The 20,689-nt window shown below is 33.3% G+C and overlaps 1 protein-coding gene across 1 annotated transcript; it reads right to left on the bottom strand.

The window, feature by feature from the left end:
• Window positions 1-1,247: 1,247 nt before the first annotated feature.
• Window positions 1,248-4,377, bottom strand: LOC143615091 (uncharacterized). The gene is made up of 5 exons (XM_077088325.1): window positions 4,274-4,377; window positions 3,184-3,480; window positions 2,959-3,038; window positions 2,833-2,891; window positions 1,248-1,724 (listed from the first exon to the last, which is right to left on the bottom strand). The coding sequence occupies exons 2-5, from the start codon at window positions 3,469-3,471 to the stop codon at window positions 1,420-1,422; spliced, it is 732 nt and encodes a 243-aa protein (XP_076944440.1). The 5' UTR covers window positions 3,472-3,480; window positions 4,274-4,377; the 3' UTR covers window positions 1,248-1,419.
• Window positions 4,378-20,689: the final 16,312 nt, after the last annotated feature.

The following is a 20,689-nucleotide window of genomic DNA, read 5'->3' as shown; positions in this document are numbered from 1 at the left end:
ATAACTGAATATTATTATGGAAAGGTTAGATTATTAGATTAGAAATCTCAACAAAAACCACCTATTTTGGCCATAGCGTTGTCAGAAAAAGTTGATTAAGTCCAGTTAATCCTGATTTTGGCCGGATTTGATCATTGATCATTTGATTGGCTAACTAGCGATTAATCGACGTTACAGCATTGATTTTATAGGGATTAGTCGAGATTAATCGGATTAGAATTTATATGTAAGATTTCAAATATACACGTGTGTTCCAAATTTTATATATTAAATTTTTAGTTTTGACTGATTTTGGACAAATGGGAATTAACCCACGACAAGTTGGTGGGGTAGCGACCAACGTAATCGGCGCCTAGTCAGGATTTTTATAACAGTGCCCCTAGTAAAGACTTTGGAAATGGACATAACCAACCCGACCCGACCCGACCTGGCTCATTTTAAATTTTGTTTGGTAGTTTAGACTATGGATGTGCACGGTTCGGTTATCAGCCTCGAACGAATCAACCAATCGGCTTTTCAGTTCAGTTAATAAATAACCCAAATCAAACTCAGGCTAAATTTTTGCTTAGAAATATATAGAATGAATGCATAGATACATTAAATGAAGTTATAGCTACATAAAATGTAAATATATATATATATACATGAAATAAAAATATAAATATATGAAATGAAGGTATAAATACTTAAATGCATGAAGAGGAGATATAAAAGCTATAATATATGAAAATTTGAATGGTTTGGTTAATTTTTGGTTATTTCAGTTTTCGGTTATTTCGATTCGGGTTCGGTTAATGATTCGGTTATTATCACCCAGAGTTTAGACAAAAGTGAAATTGAATGCCGAGTTTAATTTAATAAAAGTATAATCCGATTAGATGTGGTCGAATTCAAACCCCATACAACAGGTGAAAAAGAACACTTCAAAAAATAGCTCAATTTATGTATCTATGGCTTCCATTATTTCATAAAATCACTTACTTTTAAAATCTATACCTTTGGCATCATTAAAACAATGCTTAGTTTGACAAATTAAAAAGATAGCTCAATTTACCTCCAACCGGTTGTTCAAGAGTTCAAACTGATCAGATTTTGTATAACTAAAAACAAGTCCGATTACCCTGTAATTTTATAGTCGAATAGTAATCCATACTTTTGAACAAATAGATTTAGAAAACCGCACGCAACAAAACTACATTTCAACCCTTTTGACACGTTATTGAACTCGTTGGACTAAAACACAATATAAACTCATTTATAAACAAGCCAAAATCATTGCTTCTGCAAGAAGCTTATATTACAAGCACCGAAATTGTTTTAACAATAAGTCAATGTTTATGCTCTGTTATGTTGACTCACTACAACAACCTTTGAAACTAAATAACTAAATGTTTCAAACAATACTCTCAAATAAGCTAACTACATCACGGGCATGTCTAACGCACGTAAAACATCCTTAAAATCAAACTCACTGGTTTTTTTGTTAAACCGCTCAACCAACTTGTACCTCGTGTCGTTCAAGTAGAACGACTGTGCGGTTTCCAAGAGCCATTTTGCCTCCGAGTCCGTTAGTTTGCTGGCAAACACGATATCGCCTCGAACAAGAACTAAATCTTTGGTTTCTGCAAATTCTTTGTAATGAGAAACCGTGAAGTAAGGGGCGGCTTGAGTTCCTCTCGCTTTGTAATCTTCAAGACCCGTGAAAAGTATATGTGGCATCTGCACTGTATCAAGATGGATGGGTCAAACGGTTTAGGTTGACCCACTAACACTTTTTTATATTATGATAACAATATTGTTTCGAATGCAAATCTTTTCAATAACAACTTTGGGTAACTTTTAACTAAGGGCGACATATTGTGATTTCTGACATGACATGAATATAGTCAGGGTTTGGGCTAGCGTAATAATCCATTTGAAAAACCGGTCATTCAGGTTGAAATGTTTAATTAGCGGGGTCGTGTTCAGGTTGACATATTTAACCAGGGCGACCCACTAACTTGCTTAACCCACCTTTTTACAGCCCACCAACTTGATTAACCTGCATAGTGTCCGGTCGACCCACTAACAAGTTTATGACCGGTTTAACCCACTTTCTTACATACAACCCGCCAACTCGTCAAACCGGTTTAGTCAAACAGGCGATCCACTAACCCATTTATGACCTGTTTAAACAACTTTTTACAGCCCACCAACTCGATTAACTGATTTAGCTATAAAGGTTGACTCACTAACCCGTTTATGGCCCATTTAACCCACTTTTTTATAACCCCCCCCCCCCCCCCAACCCCCCCAATTCGATTAAATAGTCCGTTTAACCCACTTTTTTGTAGCCCACCAACTCGATTAACACGTTTACAATTTGGTTATCCCAACCCACCAACCCGTTTGACGCACTTAGATAAATGGGTTAAACTGGTCGTGTTCAGTTTACATTATTTTAATTTTTTACCAGTGTATGGGCTAGAGTTGATATATTTTACACGAATAAAAATATGGGCCATGCTCGGGTCGAACAATCTAACCAGCCAAGGCCACAACCAGACACGATTGACACCCCAACGGTTTAAACCCGTTTAACCATTTGACCTATTCACCTATTACCTATTAGCTAATTGTTTTAAATTTGGCCCATTTAACATGTTTGAGACATAACACAACCCAAATCGACCTATTACAAGTAAATGATGCTGCTATTTTGGATGCACATGGTTCCTTTATTTATTAATAAAACAGTTAAACCATTCTTAAAAGTAAGAAAATAGATAAACCTACATGGTTTGCCAAAAAGAAAAAAGATGCATGCAGATTAGTTGATAAAGAAAATCAAACCTTGCACAAACATAGTTGCATAACCACTTTCCTTCCACACGGGAATCACGAAATAGCGACTACATAAAAAATGTGAATTGTCATACTAAAAACTAAGAAATGGAAATAATATTGGTAACAAATTACCAGTCAGCGGCTCGGTGCTCCAACAAATGATACAACTTCGTCTTCATTGATGCACCAATATGACCTCTTCCTATATGAAACTAAATTGAAAGTAAAAATGACAACAACTGGTTAACATAAGCCAAGACAAATAATATTTATGAAAATGTTGAGAAATGAAAACTTTGGCAAAAATGCATTATAATATATATATAAAAAATCAACAAGTGGATCGATAGAGCTTACATCTTCCCAAATTTTAGCTAGATCTTCAGGAGTTTGAAGTTTTGCTCTCTGGATGTCAATGAGGGACTCTAATGGCTTGTGTTTCAATGGTGAGAAGCCAGACGCGAAGTTTGAAAACGCGTGGGACCCATGTGGAACCGATTTAAGAAGGTAACCTGAAACACCATGCCCGATTGTGGATCCTCTTTGCACAGAACTGGCCAACAGAGCCTGATTTTTGAGAAATGATGAATGGTATTCAACTGAAGATAGAGCACGCCTTGAGAGTCTCGTTGCTACACGTAGCATTGTGCTTTTCTGTTATTCAACGTAAAGCAACACAAAAATCTTTCAGTTCTATCTATGCAAAAACATGATCAAAGAGAAATGTTGTTCAACATTCAATCCATTACAACAGTTGAAATGCTAGTATTCAATTGCATATACCAAAAACATATGCGGAATTTATTTCAAATAAAATGAATAAAAAGGTCAGATCTTTCACAACTGACAATTCACATATGCAATCATGAATCAAAGTATACTATACCTCTTTCTACATAAGCAGGCCCGATATCATAATCAGAACAAAATGCACGATAATATCAAATATTCTTTAACATCAAAACAGAAGGCAGGCGGGCAACAAGCTGTCCCGTTAGCCCCCTTTTAAATTGCAAAACCAAGTCTTTTATAAACTACATCCATCGAGTCATTAACATTACTATGCATAACCCGTCAGACTCGGCTCGGCTAGGAGCGAGAAAACCAAGAGTGTCATAATAAAAACAATCGAAACGAAGCTTTTCCTTTCGCTGTAGAGAAGAAATTATTAGCCTCAATAGAAAAGTATTTCTATTACACGAAATCCGATCAAACTTCTCAGAGGCATTTCGTCGAACAGGTGGAGTTCAACAAATTGGAATTCACCAAAAACAGATCAATTTTATGGAATATAATAATAATAATAATAATAATAATAATAATCAGAACACTCTAAATAATTCCTTAATATCATGGTTTTGACAGACCCACCAAAGCAATTTGTGAAAAAAATAAACTTTGCTATACGCGCGTACAGTATAATTATAGCTAATTATAACGTGTATACCTGAATTGTGTTGCAATTCCAAGATATCCTATGGCCGGAATGTGATGCCGGAGATTCTGATAGAGAGAGAGAGACCTCTTAATTATGTTGTATTTTTATGGGCTACATCTAAGCCCAATTGCAGAAAACAACCTAAAAACTAGAGGTGCATAAATCTGGTTTTTCAAATACCTGGGTTTGGATATGACTGGGTATTGGAAAATCGGGTATTGGTAAAAATCGGGTCGGGTTTGGGTCTGTATTGCCTCTAAAAAACCATACCCTATGCATCGGTTTCGGGTCGGGTATAGAACCAACGGGTATTCTAAAACCGGGTATTTGAATACCCTATTTTCGGGTATTGAAAAAACCCTATTTGTTGGTTTTTTTGGGCTTTTTCCAGTTATTTTTCGGGTATAGATTGAATTTTTTAAAATGTTGTACTTTTTAGGGGTATTTTTAAGGTATTTTTCGGGTATACATCAAGTATTTGAAATACCCGGTTTCGGGTATTGGAAAAACTCGGTTCCGGGTATGGAACCGGTTCGGGTTTTCAAGTATTACCAGGTACAAATCGGGTCCGATTCGGTTGGGGTTTTAGTACCGAAATGCATACCGTATCCATACCCTACGGGTAGGGTCAGGTACATGTTTCGGTATTAAAAACCCAAGTATTAAAAAACCGGTTCCGGGTTTTTATTTCGGGTCCGATTCCGAATTCGGATTTTTTATGCACCTCCACCAAAAACTACGCGAGATCATAAAAGCCCAAACGTAAAGTTTAAAAGCAAAACCCAAACTAACGTCAGTGTTATAAAAAAAAGGGGATGAAATCATTAAAGCCCCTTATAACACTATAATAAAACAACAAAAACAAGAAAAATTATGAATATCTACCTCAATCAATTTTAGTAAAAGAAAATAAAAAACAAAACAACAATAGTATAACTAGTAAACTGAAAAAAGGAAAAGGGGAAAAAACCACGGGTGTGCGTCAATAAATTAAGCACTTCTTTATCACAATGGCTAACAATTTTTTTTATCAAGAATCTATTACATAACTCGTCAACTATTGGTTTAGTGTATGGTATCTACTATTCACCCTCACCTATGTGAGATGGATTTATAACATTACAAATGCAACGTTAGTATGAAATTTTGTTGCTAGAAAATATGATCTATCGCTAATTTTATAGTTTATGAAAACACTAATTCATATATTGTGAAAACACTCATTTTAAAAGTAACACTAATAACACAAAATATGTGTATAACTAATTTCAAATATTCAAATAATAAAAAATTTATAAAAATTAAGAAATAGAAAAAAAATAAAAAACAAAACAACAATAGTGTTCCCAGTAAATTGTAGAAAAGAAAAGGAAACAAAGAAAATCATACTACATATGTAAAACAAAGGTGGCGTGACAATATATTGTTTAAAAAAACAGGAGTGGGCATCAATGACTAAGAGCATCCATAAGAACAAACGTAATGGGGCGATAAAATCAGGCGATTGGTGCGGAGGCGATGAGTTGTTCTCGCCCAGCATGTCTTTGTGTTTTGTTTGTTTATATTATAATTATATATATGTGTGTGTAAGATATATATATATATATATATATATCTTAGGATTATATATATTGGTTCTTATCATTCTTAGGAAACTCTTTATTTTTATTTGAACCATTTTCTATATAAGGGTAGATTAAAATAAAAAGATATAGTTTTCTAGGAAGAATAAGAATAAATCTTAGTCATTAGATCATGTTAATCAATGGTTGAGATTTAAAATTACCAAAAACCGTCATAGTTTCCTAGAATTACTCTTTCACCTCTATAACCGACATAGTTTCCTAGAATTGTTCTTTCACCATAGGTTGTAGTGCCACATGTTAAAAATCTATTGGTTCTTATCATTCTTAGGAAACTCTTTATTTTTATTTGAATCATTTTCTATATATATATATATATATATATATATATATATATATGTATATATGTATATATTATTATATTACTATTTGTTGCCCCTAAACCATTATACCCCAAAAACAAAAACCCACCCTTTGCTGACTGCGCGCCACATGACGCAAAACGCCCCAATTTGTAGCCCCTTCGGCCTTCACTACGCATAGCCTAATGGGGTGCAATACACAAGGTTTGGATGAGGTGGCAATAAAGACAAGCAAGTGTGGACTTAATTTGTTATTGTGGAAGTAAAGTTTGAATAATGAAATTTGTTTATGCAAACTTGCAGCAAACAAAGGGTGGTGGGTCCATTGTTCCACCCTCTCACATGGACATATACATATATATTATATATACGGTTTTAATAATATTTTAATAAGGTTTGTAAAGGTTTGTTTTTATGGCAGAAAGTTGGAATTTTATAAAAAGTTTGGAATCTAATGTGGCATTGATGTGTCGGTTTGTGAAGGTTTATTGACGTATATGCTCTAAGGCACTTCTTTATCACAATGTTTAACAATTTTTTTTATCAAGAATCTATTACATAACTCATCAGCTATTGTTAGTGGTGTGGTATCTAGTATTCATTCTCATATATGTGACATGGGTTCAAATCGTTACAAATGCAATCTTAATATAAATTTTATTGCTAGAAAACATAATCTATCGTTAATTTTATAATTTATGAAAACAATAATTCATAATTTATGAAAAGACTAATTTTAAAAAGTGACAATAATAACACTAAATGTGTGTATAATTAATTACAAACATTCAAATAATAATAAACTTATAAAAGTTAAGAAATAGAAAAGGCAAAATAATAAAAAAAAAATTGGTTTTTGTTGGTCCCAATTATCGCCTTTTGGTCATTACCAGTCCCAACTAACGAATTGGTCATTGATGGTCCCAACTTTTAATGTATTTGTTCCTGACGGTCCGCGGCTAACAGAATTCTAACGTCGTTAGTTTCAAGTCGCCGGAAAAAACGTTTTTGGCCGGGAAAGTCAATTTTTTTTCTAGAAAACACCACATGAACACCGCCGCCACCACCAAGTTACTCACCGCCAACCAACGACCATCACTTAAGCACCAGCAACTGATTCCGACGATGGTTCTAGGGTTCCGGCGACCTCAATAATTGGGGCTTTACTAGAAAAAGGTTCCTAAAACTACGATGCAAAGTTACCATGATGTTTGGGACAAAATTATTGAGTTTTCGGGAAAAAATGTGTGTTTTCCAGCCAAAAACGTTTTTCCGGCGACCTGAAACTAACGTCGTTAGAATTCTGTTAGTCGCGGACCGTTAGGAACTAATACGTTAAAAATTGGGATAGTCAGCAGCCAATTTGTTAGTTGAGACCGACAGTGACCAAAAGACGATAGTTGAGACCGATAAAAATCATACTAAATATGTAAAACAAATGTGATTAAATATTAAATTGTTTAGAGAAAAACTACGAGTGAGCAACTAGGCATTAATGAATGGGGCATTTCTATTCACTTGAAAATTCATTCCTAGCATAATTTTCCAGCTTGATTTATTCCTCTATTTTTAATGAAGACATATTTATGTCAACATAATCAAAACATATTAATAAATCATTTAATTAAATTACTAATTACATAAATTATAAGGATTAAAAGCATACAAATATTTATGTCAATATAAGCAAAATATTTATGCATTTAATGGAATCATATATACATTTTTTTCTATTAAATCAATTTATATACATTTTTAAGGGTAAGATATGAATGTTGTAAAATTCAATAAACGATATTTATAAGTATAAAAATAATAAAGAGAGAAATAAATTATGAATTAATAACAAATTTATTTTCACATATTCATTTAACCTTCATGAATCCATGGAGTTTTTATCAATATCTTTCAAAAACGTAATACAAAAGCTTGTTTTATTAATGCCAAATTTATACATGATGTTATTTTTTTTATGTAATTCATAATGAAACATATTATCATCTTTTGTTAAAATTCATCATTTCATTAAAAAATACAATTACAACTTATAAAATCACATGGCGCATCTTTTTCATGACTATGAAGATATTGCATGAAAACACACCATGTATTCGTATAAATATTACATTAGAAAATTTGACTTTATAAAACCTTTTAATTTGATAAAATATAGGATTTAAAAAAATAATAATTTAATTTTCATAACCTAATTGTTTTTCTTTTAATCATCTCGTGTATCACATACCTCTTCACTTAATGAGAAAAAAGAAAAAAAATGAAAATCTATTGTCTTAATTTGTTTCCTATTTTATCTTTCAACACTCTTCTTATTTCTTTTCAAATTGAAAAGAAAACATTTCCTTCCAATTTTCTCTTTATTTTTCCTTGTTTTCCTTCTATTTATTTTTTCCCTCCATTTAATGAAATTCAGGAACACAACTTTCTCTCGTTTGTTTTCTTTCCTTAAAAAAATTATAGAACACAGTATTTTTTTTCTTTTCTTTCATTTAATTTCTTTTCTATTCTTAAATGAACTCGGAAATAGAGTTTTAAAGCTAGTTATTAATATGGTTTTCAATCTAAGCCACCATATTGATTTAACCCAGTTTGGAATCGTTTACCCATTTATGTTATAACATCTCATTTATTTATGAATTACCTCTTAATCATCAAGCATTATTTCGCGGGTCATGAGTCTCACTATATTCAGATAACCCTTAAATTGGTTATAACATCCCATTTATTTCTTTTATCATCAAACTCTAATTTATTTTTTCCGCTCTACATATTTTCTATAGTCGGTCTATCTTCTCCATCACCTGTTAACTTCCGATTACCACCCACTATCGTCAACCTCTCCTCTCACGCATCAACCACCAACGTCACCTACATCAACCGCCCATTTTTCATAAGACAAATATTTGTGTTCATCTTTGTTTGTTTAAGAAAATCAAACATGTTTGTGTTCGTTTATTTCGTTCGTTAAAAATCTAAAAAAACTACACATCTAAGTTAAAAGAGCCCAAAAATTAAAAATTAAAAAGTATAATAAACATAACAAATTAATATATACTTATTTAATCTATACTATATATAATATACCAAAGATTGACAAATTAAGACGATAGTTTTAAGTAATTTGCAGCATAATCAACACATGGTACAACTACAAAGCATTATAAAAAGGGGCAAAATAGACTTTCAAGCATAAATTCATACGTGAACTTTCAATTCATCTAAGGCTATGTGTAGTAGAGGGGCTACAAAATGGGACGTTTTGCGTCATGTGACGCCCAACCAACAAAGGGTAGGTTTTTGTTTTTGGGGTGTAATCGTGTAGGGGCTACAAATAGTAATAATATATATATATAGCACACACACATACTAATATAATAATAATATTCATTTCAATCTTTCCGCCGACAATTTCACCCTGGCCTCCGCCCCTTATCGCCCCAATATCGCCCGAGGGGGGGGGGGTGTTCCTCCTCAATTTCGCCCAAATTCTCGCCCACTACGTTTGGCCTAATATATTTGCAATTTTTTACCCTAAACTTTTTATCAAATGAAGGAATAGTTACAATTTTGCTCCCTCATCTTTAACCATTTATTACTAATTAATTTAATTTTAAATCAACTTTCCCCCACGATTTTTAAATTGACATAACTTTTTCGTACGTTAATATTTTTTTAAAATGTTGCACCATAAAAAAGAGCATTTTATTCTCTTTAATTTGAGTATGATATTGTTGGAGTTCTTTTCAATTAAAAAAATCAACATGTTACGTACGTATGAGTGTTCAAGGTCAGTTTTGATGGTTTAAGTTAAACATGCGAGCCAAACTATTAGTAACGATTAATTTTCATCGAAAATAGTAACTAAACTGTTGAAAATTGAAACCGAAGGTTAAAGAAAAAACCAATCGTGAACCTAACCGATGACCGATTTAAACGGTTGTAAGGTTTTAAACCGAACCATGAACTCCCATAATTGCTACGTGATTACCAGAGTCTATGTTCAAACACCTGCTGCATCGCGTAAACACCCTTTTAGTATATCTAATGTTTGTTATTTATTGTTATTAGCTTCAACTTTTATTGTCATTATTTGCTTCTACTTTGAAGATCGACTGTCACCGCTAAAAAGAAATCATTTTTCAAAGCGGTTATCATATATCATCATTTAATATAACGGTTATTCTTAAAAATAGTTCTCATTTAAAGCATTTCTGAAGCCACCTTAAAATGATTAGGACATGCCATGATTTCATGATTTTATTAGCCAATAATGTTGAACAGAAAAATCGTCCAAAAATATAGCATTATTTAGCCGTTTTCTTTTTTGTTTTTAATTTAATGTTATTTAAGTTTAGTTTTTTAATTAATCTTATATAGTTTTATTTTATTTAGTTGGAAAATTTTTTGAAAATATTAAATATAAATTGTATTAAAAATATATCTTTTGTAATATTAAAAAAGGTTTTTACAGCATGGGCAAAAGTATACATGTATATTTCAAAAAGGTTTTAAATATAAATTTTACGCAATGCTTGGGTGCGCGCATATAATGTATATACCTCGGGTGGGCAAAAGTATAATTGTACTAATTTTGATGTCATTTTACTAATCTCGTGAAAATAACGTTAAAAGTGGCGGAAGGTTAATCAGACATCATGTGGTGGCGTTGACAGCCGAAAGACCAGGGTACATGCACCAATCAGCCGGTCTCCCGATGATTGAGTGTTATGCACCTTATGTCCAAAGCTTGATATAAACTACTATCGAGCCGGAGGTCTCACTGGAAGCAGCCTCTCTATCCCTATGGATTAGAGGTAAGGCAATCTATATCTTACCCTCCTCAGACCCTATCATAGCTTTGTTATTGATGGGATATACTGAGTACGGTGATGATGATGATGATGATGTTTTTACAGCATGGAGGCCTAAGTATAGAAGCATTATCAATAACAAGTTAATGAGCAAATTCGAATATTTTATAGCCGGCACATGTGAGGATGTACTAAATACTTGGTCACTTATTTTTTTATTTTGGGAACAATGAACTAAGTAATGTCGGGTACTCTGTACGTGACCCCTATTGGCTATAGGTAGCCCGAGCCGGCCACGAGTCCGGACGGACAGAGCCCCAAGCGGTCTACCTATTGAGGGACTCCCCGGATAAAACCCAACCCTCACGCCCGCCAAACGGCACGGCAACGAGGGGCCGGTAAAACCGGTTGAGATCAAGACTCAAACCATAGCAAGCCAGGATCATCCATTATATCTACCATATAAATTGATGATGATGAGGTTTAAACCACATACCTCTCACTAATAAAATGGATATTCTGTCATTAGTCACATCCAATTTATTGGTCATTTATTGAATATCCATTTATAATACACAACTTGATTGAAATATTTTGCTAATAACTTTCAACACATTTGTTTTATTAAGAATTAATGTTGTGTATTTAGAAGAACTGGTCCATATTTTTATTTTTCATAAGAGAATAGGTATTATCAACGGGCAATTTCATCTCTAATACATCATTGATTTCAATAAATATTCTTCGGTAACCTATATGTGAAAACCCTATTGGTCATTGCTAAATGGTTGATCTTTGACGATGATTATTCATACACCCTCTTTTTTGATATTCATACACCCTTTAACACACATTTTATCTATTATACACATCCCTTAATCTTTTCCTTGTGAAATTTCCGATAAATAAATGGCATCGCAGATTCCTACATTCACATTGCAAAACTTTTATAAGTGTTTTAATACTTTAGCGTATTTTTTAATAACTTTTAGAAATAGCATACCTTTTCTTTTTTAAATTACATTGCTTTTAATCAATAAAAGAGAGAAAATATCATCAACTTGATCAACAAGTTGGTTCTAGTCTAATATGATAATAAAATTATACGCCCAAACCTAACAAAGCATAATTAAAATGAAATTTTTGTCAGGCGGGAGACATATAGTAAGATACAAATGTACAAATCGTTTGACTGTTTTTATAAAGAGATTATATCATTATTTCTTTAAATACATTTTATAATTATAATAAATATTTATGATAAAGAATAATAAACACAAAAAGAAAGAAAATAAAAAAAGGCTTTACAAATAATAATCAATATTACTATTATGACAAGCTTTATAAAAAATATTAGAAGGTAGATGCCGAATAAAATTTTTATAAAATCGAAAGTCTAGGGAGGAGTATGACAAGTACACGAGGGTGTACGTTTAAAGTAGGGGTGTGCGTGGGTCGGTTTAGGCGGTTTTGAGTCAAACCCATAACCATAACCGATATGTCGGTTAATGGATAACCATAACCATAACCGATCCGTTATGGCGGTTTCGGTTAATCGGTTTTGAAAGTTAAAGTGAGTCGGTTATGGGTTAGTTAACCGTAACCAAAACAATATAATTGGGCCTAAAAGTTTATACAAAATATTAGAAAAAATGAATTGACATAATTAAAAAAAATATATAATCCATAATATTAATATCAAATATTGAAAAATAAAGCATTATATAATCTAACAATGAAATTTATGTTAATTTGATAACAAAAGTTGAACCGAACACATCAAAATGGTATAATCCGACAATATGTTTGTTGAAAATAAATCCCAAACATATTGTTGGTTAAATAAATGGGTCGGTTCGGTTATGGCGGGTTTGGAAGTATCTTTAACCAAAACCGACCCGCATTTGGCGGTTTTTAAAAATTCATTAAAACGACCCATTGGTTAAGACGATTATCGGTTAAAATCTGTTTGGTTATGGTTCGGTTAACTGTTATAACGGTTAAATTGCTCACCCCTAGTTTAAAGATGAGGTTTTGGCCGGATAACATAAATTCATGATTTGTAAAAAGGAAAGAAAAAAAAATATACAGGCCTTAAAATTGAATTTCTTTTCTTTAAAAGCCATTATTGAAATAGCAATATTCAACAAAATATTCTGATCACACTTAAAATGAAACATATAACATGCACCTGGCAACAATGATCTCCCAAACACATGGCATAAAGGCAACTTCTTGTTATATGGGAAAGATTTCATTCATCCCATACCAACGGTGATTCACCGATGGCTGACAAACAAGGCCGTCTTCGAGAATTTATGTGTCTCGATCGAGCCGAAATAAAAAGGCCCGTATGTCATAACGAATAACGAAATATATAAGCTATTTTTTTAAATGACAATAACATTATAACAATAAACATAACGGCTAACCGGTAATTTTTAAAGCTCTCCTAGCACTTTTGACATCAAACTGAGACTTTTTTATTGCATCATCTAGTTTTCTTTTTCTCTTTATGTTTTTGAATACCGGATAGATTTTTGAAGGCATATTCCTTTTATACAACTATACACACTAATACGGTAATAAATTATACACATATTACAAATAAAAAATAATAAAAATTCAAATATCACAAATATTGACCTAAAGTCCTAACCGTTAGCACTCACAATCTCACGTTAAATCAGTAAATGGAAGCAAAAGATAACTAAACAAGTATCAATATATCTCAATCTGACAATCAATGATAAATGATTCAAATCTTCGATCAATACACAAAGTGAAAAAGATAAAAAAAGAAAATAATAAAACAAACCTTATTATTAGGATTTTGGAGGTCACAATTAGGGTTCGGTCGATACTCTCATATTCAATACTCGATAGCTTCTGGTCTTCTAGAGGCCATAATTAGGATTTTGGAATCAGGCTCTGGTCTCTCAACGTTTATAATAATAATAATAACAATAATAATAATTATTATTATTTATTATTTTTAAATTTAGTTTGGGCCAAATACCTCAAATGGGTTATGGGTCAAAAAAATTATTGGACCTAATATATAATAAGGAGATTAGATTAGAATTTCAAAAGAGGGTTGCTGCGCAGCTTGTTGCCCGTTTGCCTGCCACTTTATAGTAATCATTTTTGAATTTAACATTTAACAATATTAAAAAATTCATATTCAAAAAATATAAATATATATAAGAAATATATATATTATATAAATTTTTGCGCCCCGAAATTAAGTGCCCGACCGGTATGTTGTCCAATTTGTTGTGCCCAAGCCAGGCCTGCCGACTCACTACTGATGTCATCGGTAACTTTTATTATACAATCATGCATGAGAATCCTGACTAAGTTAATTTGTTGGTGTGAATGCAGCTGTTGCTCTAGGTTACACAAACATAATCAAATTAAGTGTATATTAATCGAAACCCGAAGGAAGAAGAGCTGGTGCATTGTGTGAGTTTTGCATCAGGTGGATCTGGTTTTGATCACATCAAATATCACTGTAAGCTAGTCACATTCTTAAACATTTGAACCTAGTCCGACAATATGCAAACAGTGGCAAATCCAAAAGGGCTAGAAGGGGGGGGGGGGTCTAAATAGAATAAATGGTTCAACTTAATTTAGTTAAATCAAAGCGAAAATTCAAACTCGCAAGATTATTAAACATGAATTACAATGGTTATAAATGCAAGCTACTGTTTCATAAAAGGAAAATAGAAATTTCAGGCCATATATGTTGTAAGTTACCTACCTTTTTACCTTTTTTTTGCCATCCTAATGTTTTGGAGCTACATAAGTTCTCCGCGTTTTCGAAGGAGAAGGCATTGATAGTCCAAGCGATTTGTTTGATTGTGACTTGGTGTCTATGGAAAAAAAAGGTACGTGTTAGTATACTCAGATACATCTTGCGGCCATAGTGGAGGAAATAAAGGTGCTGGGATTTCTTCGGATCAAGAATAGGGGGAAAAGCAGGCTCTCTTGGGAGGAGTGATGTAGATTCCAATTGTAACGGATGTTGTAGTTAGGGGCCAAGTTGTTTGTGTTTGGTGGCTGTCCCATGATGTCGTTTTGCTTGTGTTTTGATGATTGTACAGGTGTGCCTAGGGCTGTAAGTGAACCGACGCCCGGTCGTCCGTTTGGAAGAAGTTCATTTATGTTCGTCCGTTTCATAAGCGAATCGGACATAGACAAAGGAATTTCCTTCGATAAGCTTAACGGACGAACACGGACAAGGGTCAAGTCCATTCGATAATGTTCGTGAATGTCTGGTAACGTTCGTCCGATTAAGTTCGGTAATGTCTGTCCGGTTTGTATATGACTTATTGGGTTATACAAAGAAACTTTCACATAAACTAAATTGTGTTATAGACAAACTGGATTTATTATGTGTTGTAATTTTCATATATTATGTTCCTTCATAATGTACATTAAAACTCGTATAATGTTTGTTTCATATGTAACTTATAATGCACACTAATTGTTTGATAGAATGCTTGAGCCAAAACCTACTTTAATAAAATTGTAGTCTCATGTAAACGGCTAAGTGATCAATTTTAACATATATTATAGAGTTGGTGTCTTTATTTTAATGGATCTTCTAATCTTCTTAAGTTTTGTGGAATTAATGTGTGTTGTTTTTATCTTTAGCTGGACCGAAAATGGACATAGTGTTACTAGAAGAAGGGAAGGAAATATGGTTTCTTGTTCAAACTATTGAGAAATATGCATTTGCAATTTTGAAGATTTTAACGATGTTATCTTGGAAACATTTTGAACAAATGCGAAGAAGTAGATATACATTGTATATATATTTGTTTAGATTTTATTTATATGTTCGACCAGCTTTGTATAAATGTAAGATGATTTATGTATATAAATTGGATTTTGGGTTTTTGTTTACTACAATGTGTTGGTTACTACAAACATAATTTAATTTAGAAAAGCCAAATGTGTAGAAGAGTTGTTTTTTACTACAAAGAAGCGTTGTTTTTTTGTATTGAAACGTTGTTTTTTAGGACCATTTTATAATGATTTTCTAAGCGTTGTTTTTGTGTACCATTTTACACCGGTTTTTGAACCGTTGTTATTAGTTACCATTTTACACCGGTTTCTAAACCATTTCAAATACATTTTGCAACGTGATATTTAAAACGGTTTTGAAACCGTTGTGTAAACCCCATTTAACTATTTTACAAATGAACTTTTTCTATACTAGTGAAAGTGTTACTCAAAGTTGGAGAAGCATATCGTCAAGTGCTGATGAAGTCAATTGTTCATTGAAAAGACCCCCAAGATCTTAACGTTGGTGTCACGAAAGAAAGCTAAATTCAAAACGGGGTGATATGTATTGTTGAAATCATGTAGATAAATGCAAACCCGCGTGAAATTTCAAGTGCCCGTTGTCCATTATTGTTCACATGTTCATTTGTCCATTAATTTCCATTAGTGTCCGTTTGTCCATTATTTCTGTAAACGGCCGTTTATAATATAAACGGACGGTCACGAACGGACACAGACAAATTCAATTTCTTAATGAACGGCACAGACATGAATTTTCGTTCGGTAGAGTCTTCGTGAACCGTCCGTTTGTTCATCAAAAGCTTAACAGACGGACACAGACATGCTCTCGTCCGGTCCGGTTCGGTTCGGTTCATTTCGTGTACACCGTAAGCGTGCCTGCGACTTCCTAGCGATTTATTGAAAGGTTTTTTTGTTGACCGTTCAAAAAATATTCACGCCACATACCATACAGTTATGGATTAGAAAAGACAGTATATGAAACTTTTATTGCACATAAATATAATTAATTAAAAGCAATTAAACTAAAAGAAAATCTTCTAGTGTTGATGAAAAAAAATAACTTATTGATTTGGGACATTTCCATTCCCTCACGGGCCTCACCAACACATAAATCCACGTACTTCGTAAATCTATGTAAGAAGTGACGGATACGTCCATACTAAAATTTTTCAAGAAATTGACGATCGATCATCCGAATCAAGTTTTAAGTTCATTAAAAAAATGAAAAATTAAATTTAAATAATTCTAACATGAACTATTGGTAAATAATAGCCACAACTAACGTAACTGCTGTCCATTTCATCTTTTAACATATTTGTTCCCAACGAGCTGCGACTAACAGAAGCTTAACCTTGTTAGTCTCTGGTCGCCGGAAAAAAACGTTTTTTTACCGGAAAATTCTTTTTTGGACAGAAAACTAAACTTTTTCTTCCCAAACCTATTTGTAACCCTTAGATCGGACTTTTATGAACCTTTTTTCTAGTAAAAAAACCCAATTATTGAGGTTATCGAAACCCTAATACCACCGTCGGAGTCAGCGATGATAGAAGAAGAGGGACACACCATATCCGAAGAGCACCCAACCACTTAGACGGTGAACTAGGGCTCCGGCAATAGGGACGAGCGACTATTCATTGGTCTCATAGGTTGAGTCTCCGCAAATCCCTAACACACAAAAGGTTTCCAGGGACGGTGCTGGTGGTATTGGATGTTAGCTACAACCATGGTCTTTGAGCGGTGGTGATGGTTGTGGTGGTGGTGATGTTCAGGTGGTGATAATGTTCAGGCTGAGGTCTCCGGCAAAAATGTTTTTCTGGCGACCGAAGACTAACGGACGGACTTAAGCTTCTATTTTCCGCGTCGCGTTGGGAACACATATATTAAAAATGATGGGACCGCAAGCAGCCAACTCGTTAATTATGACTATTATTTGTCAATAGTTTATAATTGGGATTTTTTAATTCAATTTTCCTTCAAAAAAAACTATGTTTTGACATTTTCCAATTAACAAGGTAGGGATTTTCATAAAGACAGGCTCCTTACGTTTGTCAAGATAAATATATTAGGCCATCTCCGATGTAAAATGCTAAAAACACCCACAAATATGTTTAATAAGTTGTTATATTAGATTTATCACTAATTATTTAAAAACACTTCTTTTAACTTTACAAAAATAATTACAAATACACATGACCAATTAATCTATTGGTATATGGTGATTCTTTTTACAAATACAAGGTTATAGGTTCAAAAATTTACAAGTGTAAAGTAAATGAAGAAAAATTTAGGTGGTGAAAATATTTGTAGTTACAAATACTTATCTATCCACACATTACTTCATTTTAGATTTTCATTTTACAATAAAACATTTTAATTTACCAAATCTAATTTTCATAAAGATTTACTAACTTATTATACTAAATAAGTATTTTGTTAGTAAGATATATCATTCATATAAACTAAAGTATTGTATAAAAGAAAAAATTTATTTGCCTCCCGTGTGTATTGTGACGACATGTGTCACGAAGATAATGATGATTATCTAAGTGATGATAGCAGTTTCTATGGTCGGAAAGAAACGAGTCGCCCGTAGATGTTGGTCAAGCATACCGAGTATTGTAATGATTGATGTAGATGCCGTGCTATAATAAAAAACAAGTATTTATAAGACTTAAATACCTATAACTAGTACGGGTAAGTAAGGTCGTCTCCAAATGGAATTAATGGAAAGTGCAAGTAAGACACATGACTAATTAATTATTATATTCGACGGACAAACAATGTCAATCAATTTAGAAAGATGTATTTAAAACACGCGATTACTTTGAAAGTCTGTAAACATATACGAAAAAACGATTCACTTCAGGTTTAGGTAATGTGATTACCAACTAATCACAAATTCAGATAAATTAATTGTCCAGTAATTACTAGACCTAATAGTTTGGTTGTGATGAAAAACGATACCCTAACCGAATTGTTGACACAACTGAACCCGATCTACCAAATTACCAGTTTTATGTAAACCAATTAAGTTGCAATGACTAACAACTATTAGTTCAATGACATAAAAGCTAACCCTAAATATTGATGAATCCAACCCGATAAGTGATGCAAGATTTGATAATAAAAAACACAAATTGTTTAAACAATCAATCAAGAAAGTAAACATGATTAAATAACAAAACTCAATAAAGTTCATAATCAATTAAGCATAAAGAATCTGATCATAGTCAATTACACAAAACCCTAACCTTAAGTGAGCATCAAGGTTTTATCCTGACATCGGCATAGCAATTAACTCGCTTGTCTGATGAAAGGATGAAAACATGTGATGATATGAAGAATCGGAAGCTTCAGGATGGTGCAAAATCATTCTAGGGTTCTTCTCAGCTGCTGGAATAGAATATATGTCGAATATGGGCTGAAAACCGATAATATCTCGATTAGGGTTCTTTTTCCCGTTTTTAAGCCCCTTCGCGTAGCACAGAGTTCTTTTTACCATTAGATCGCATAGCGTGGAGTAAACTGACCTCATATTCAGATTTGTCTCATTGAGAAACCCGAAATACATATATTATGGGTCCCGTAACTTATATCTAGGCCAAGATATGCCCATTTTACTAAAACACACTTTCTTGGTAACCTGTCTTGTTCAGTTTTCGCTTCGGTTTTGGGTTTCTCATCCAAACCATTCTTGAATCCTTCTTAACCATCCATAAATGTTTCCCTATGCTTCCATCTTCTCGAGGCTTGCTTAATCTTCATAGGAATGGCTATAAATTAGCTCGTTTAAGCTCCGAACACATGTGATCATAAAAGAACTCAAAGTAATTGTGTTCGTTATATATTAAAAAAATTGAATACATAAAATAACACATATATACACATGATTTATACCCAACCATCAGTGATGTGGGCGTAGATTTCACAAAGCCATATCGTCCCACGACGTTTACAGAATAATCTAACTTTATACCCCAGACAGCTACTGCTCCTTTCCCTATTAACGTGAAGATCCCTAGTAATTTGGGGAAGTGTGATGGGATGACTGATCCAAGTGATCATTTCCTTAATTTTACGGCGGTGGGGGGGGTTAAGTGTGTGGACTTTGCCTTATTTGTGTCATATGTTTGCACTTACATTAACTAGAGCCACCCGCGAGTGTTTCGAGAAGTTACCAGATAGACAGATTCAGAGTTAGAATGATCTGGTAGCACATTTTTCACAAAATTTTTAGCCAGCAAAAGAAACATACGCGCGATCATTTAGAAATTTCGAATGTTGTTAGGCGCGAAAATGAATGAATATAAGACTTCATTACTCGCTTCTATAATGAAGGTTTGAATATTGGTGGAATTAGTGAAGATATGATGAGGGGTGCTTTTAGGAAAAATGTTAAAAGTAAGGATCTTATAATATGTTTGATTGGTCATGATGGAACGCCCAAAACATGGGACGCTATCATGTTTGCCCCAAAAGTTTTTTCCGCAACTGAAAAGGTTATTGGACAGGATAGTCCAAAGAAAACTCCTAAGTTGGAAATCAGGAACACTCGACTTAATAAGCGGGAACGTTCTTCCTAATGGTTGTCTATTCAACCTCCTACAGAGTCATCCCGCTGGTCGGATGCACGCACACTGATCGGACAAAAGAATAAAGAGCCACCCCGCGAACTTGATAAGCAGAATTGGACCCCCCCTCACAAAGACTCCATCTGATATCTTGACAACTGAGAATATCGAATTTAAGAAACCCAAACCTATGCTTGGGAGAAAGAATTTGAATCCAAACAAGCATAATATGTTTCATGATGACATTTGGCATAACACAGATGATTGC

This window comes from Bidens hawaiensis, unplaced genomic scaffold (assembly GCF_021521415.1).
Source record: "Bidens hawaiensis isolate Kalapana, Puna unplaced genomic scaffold, B.hawaiensis_p1.1 tig00041851_1, whole genome shotgun sequence".
Classification (NCBI taxonomy): domain Eukaryota; kingdom Viridiplantae; phylum Streptophyta; class Magnoliopsida; order Asterales; family Asteraceae; genus Bidens; species Bidens hawaiensis.
This window is presented reverse-complemented; position numbering and strand designations above follow the sequence as displayed.

Bases quoted from the DNA above. Each gene is read 5' to 3' on its own strand.
- LOC143615091 (XM_077088325.1), bottom strand. From the start codon at position 3,471: ATGCTACGTGTAGCAACGAGACTCTCAAGGCGTGCTCTATCTTCAGTT. The intron at 3,039-3,183 runs GTAAGCTCTATC...CTTTCAATTTAG, and splicing joins TAGCTAAAATTTGGGAAGAT to TTTCATATAGGAAGAGGTCA. The intron at 1,725-2,832 runs GTTTGATTTTCT...ATCTTGATACAG, and splicing joins TGCAACTATGTTTGTGCAAG to TGCAGATGCCACATATACTT.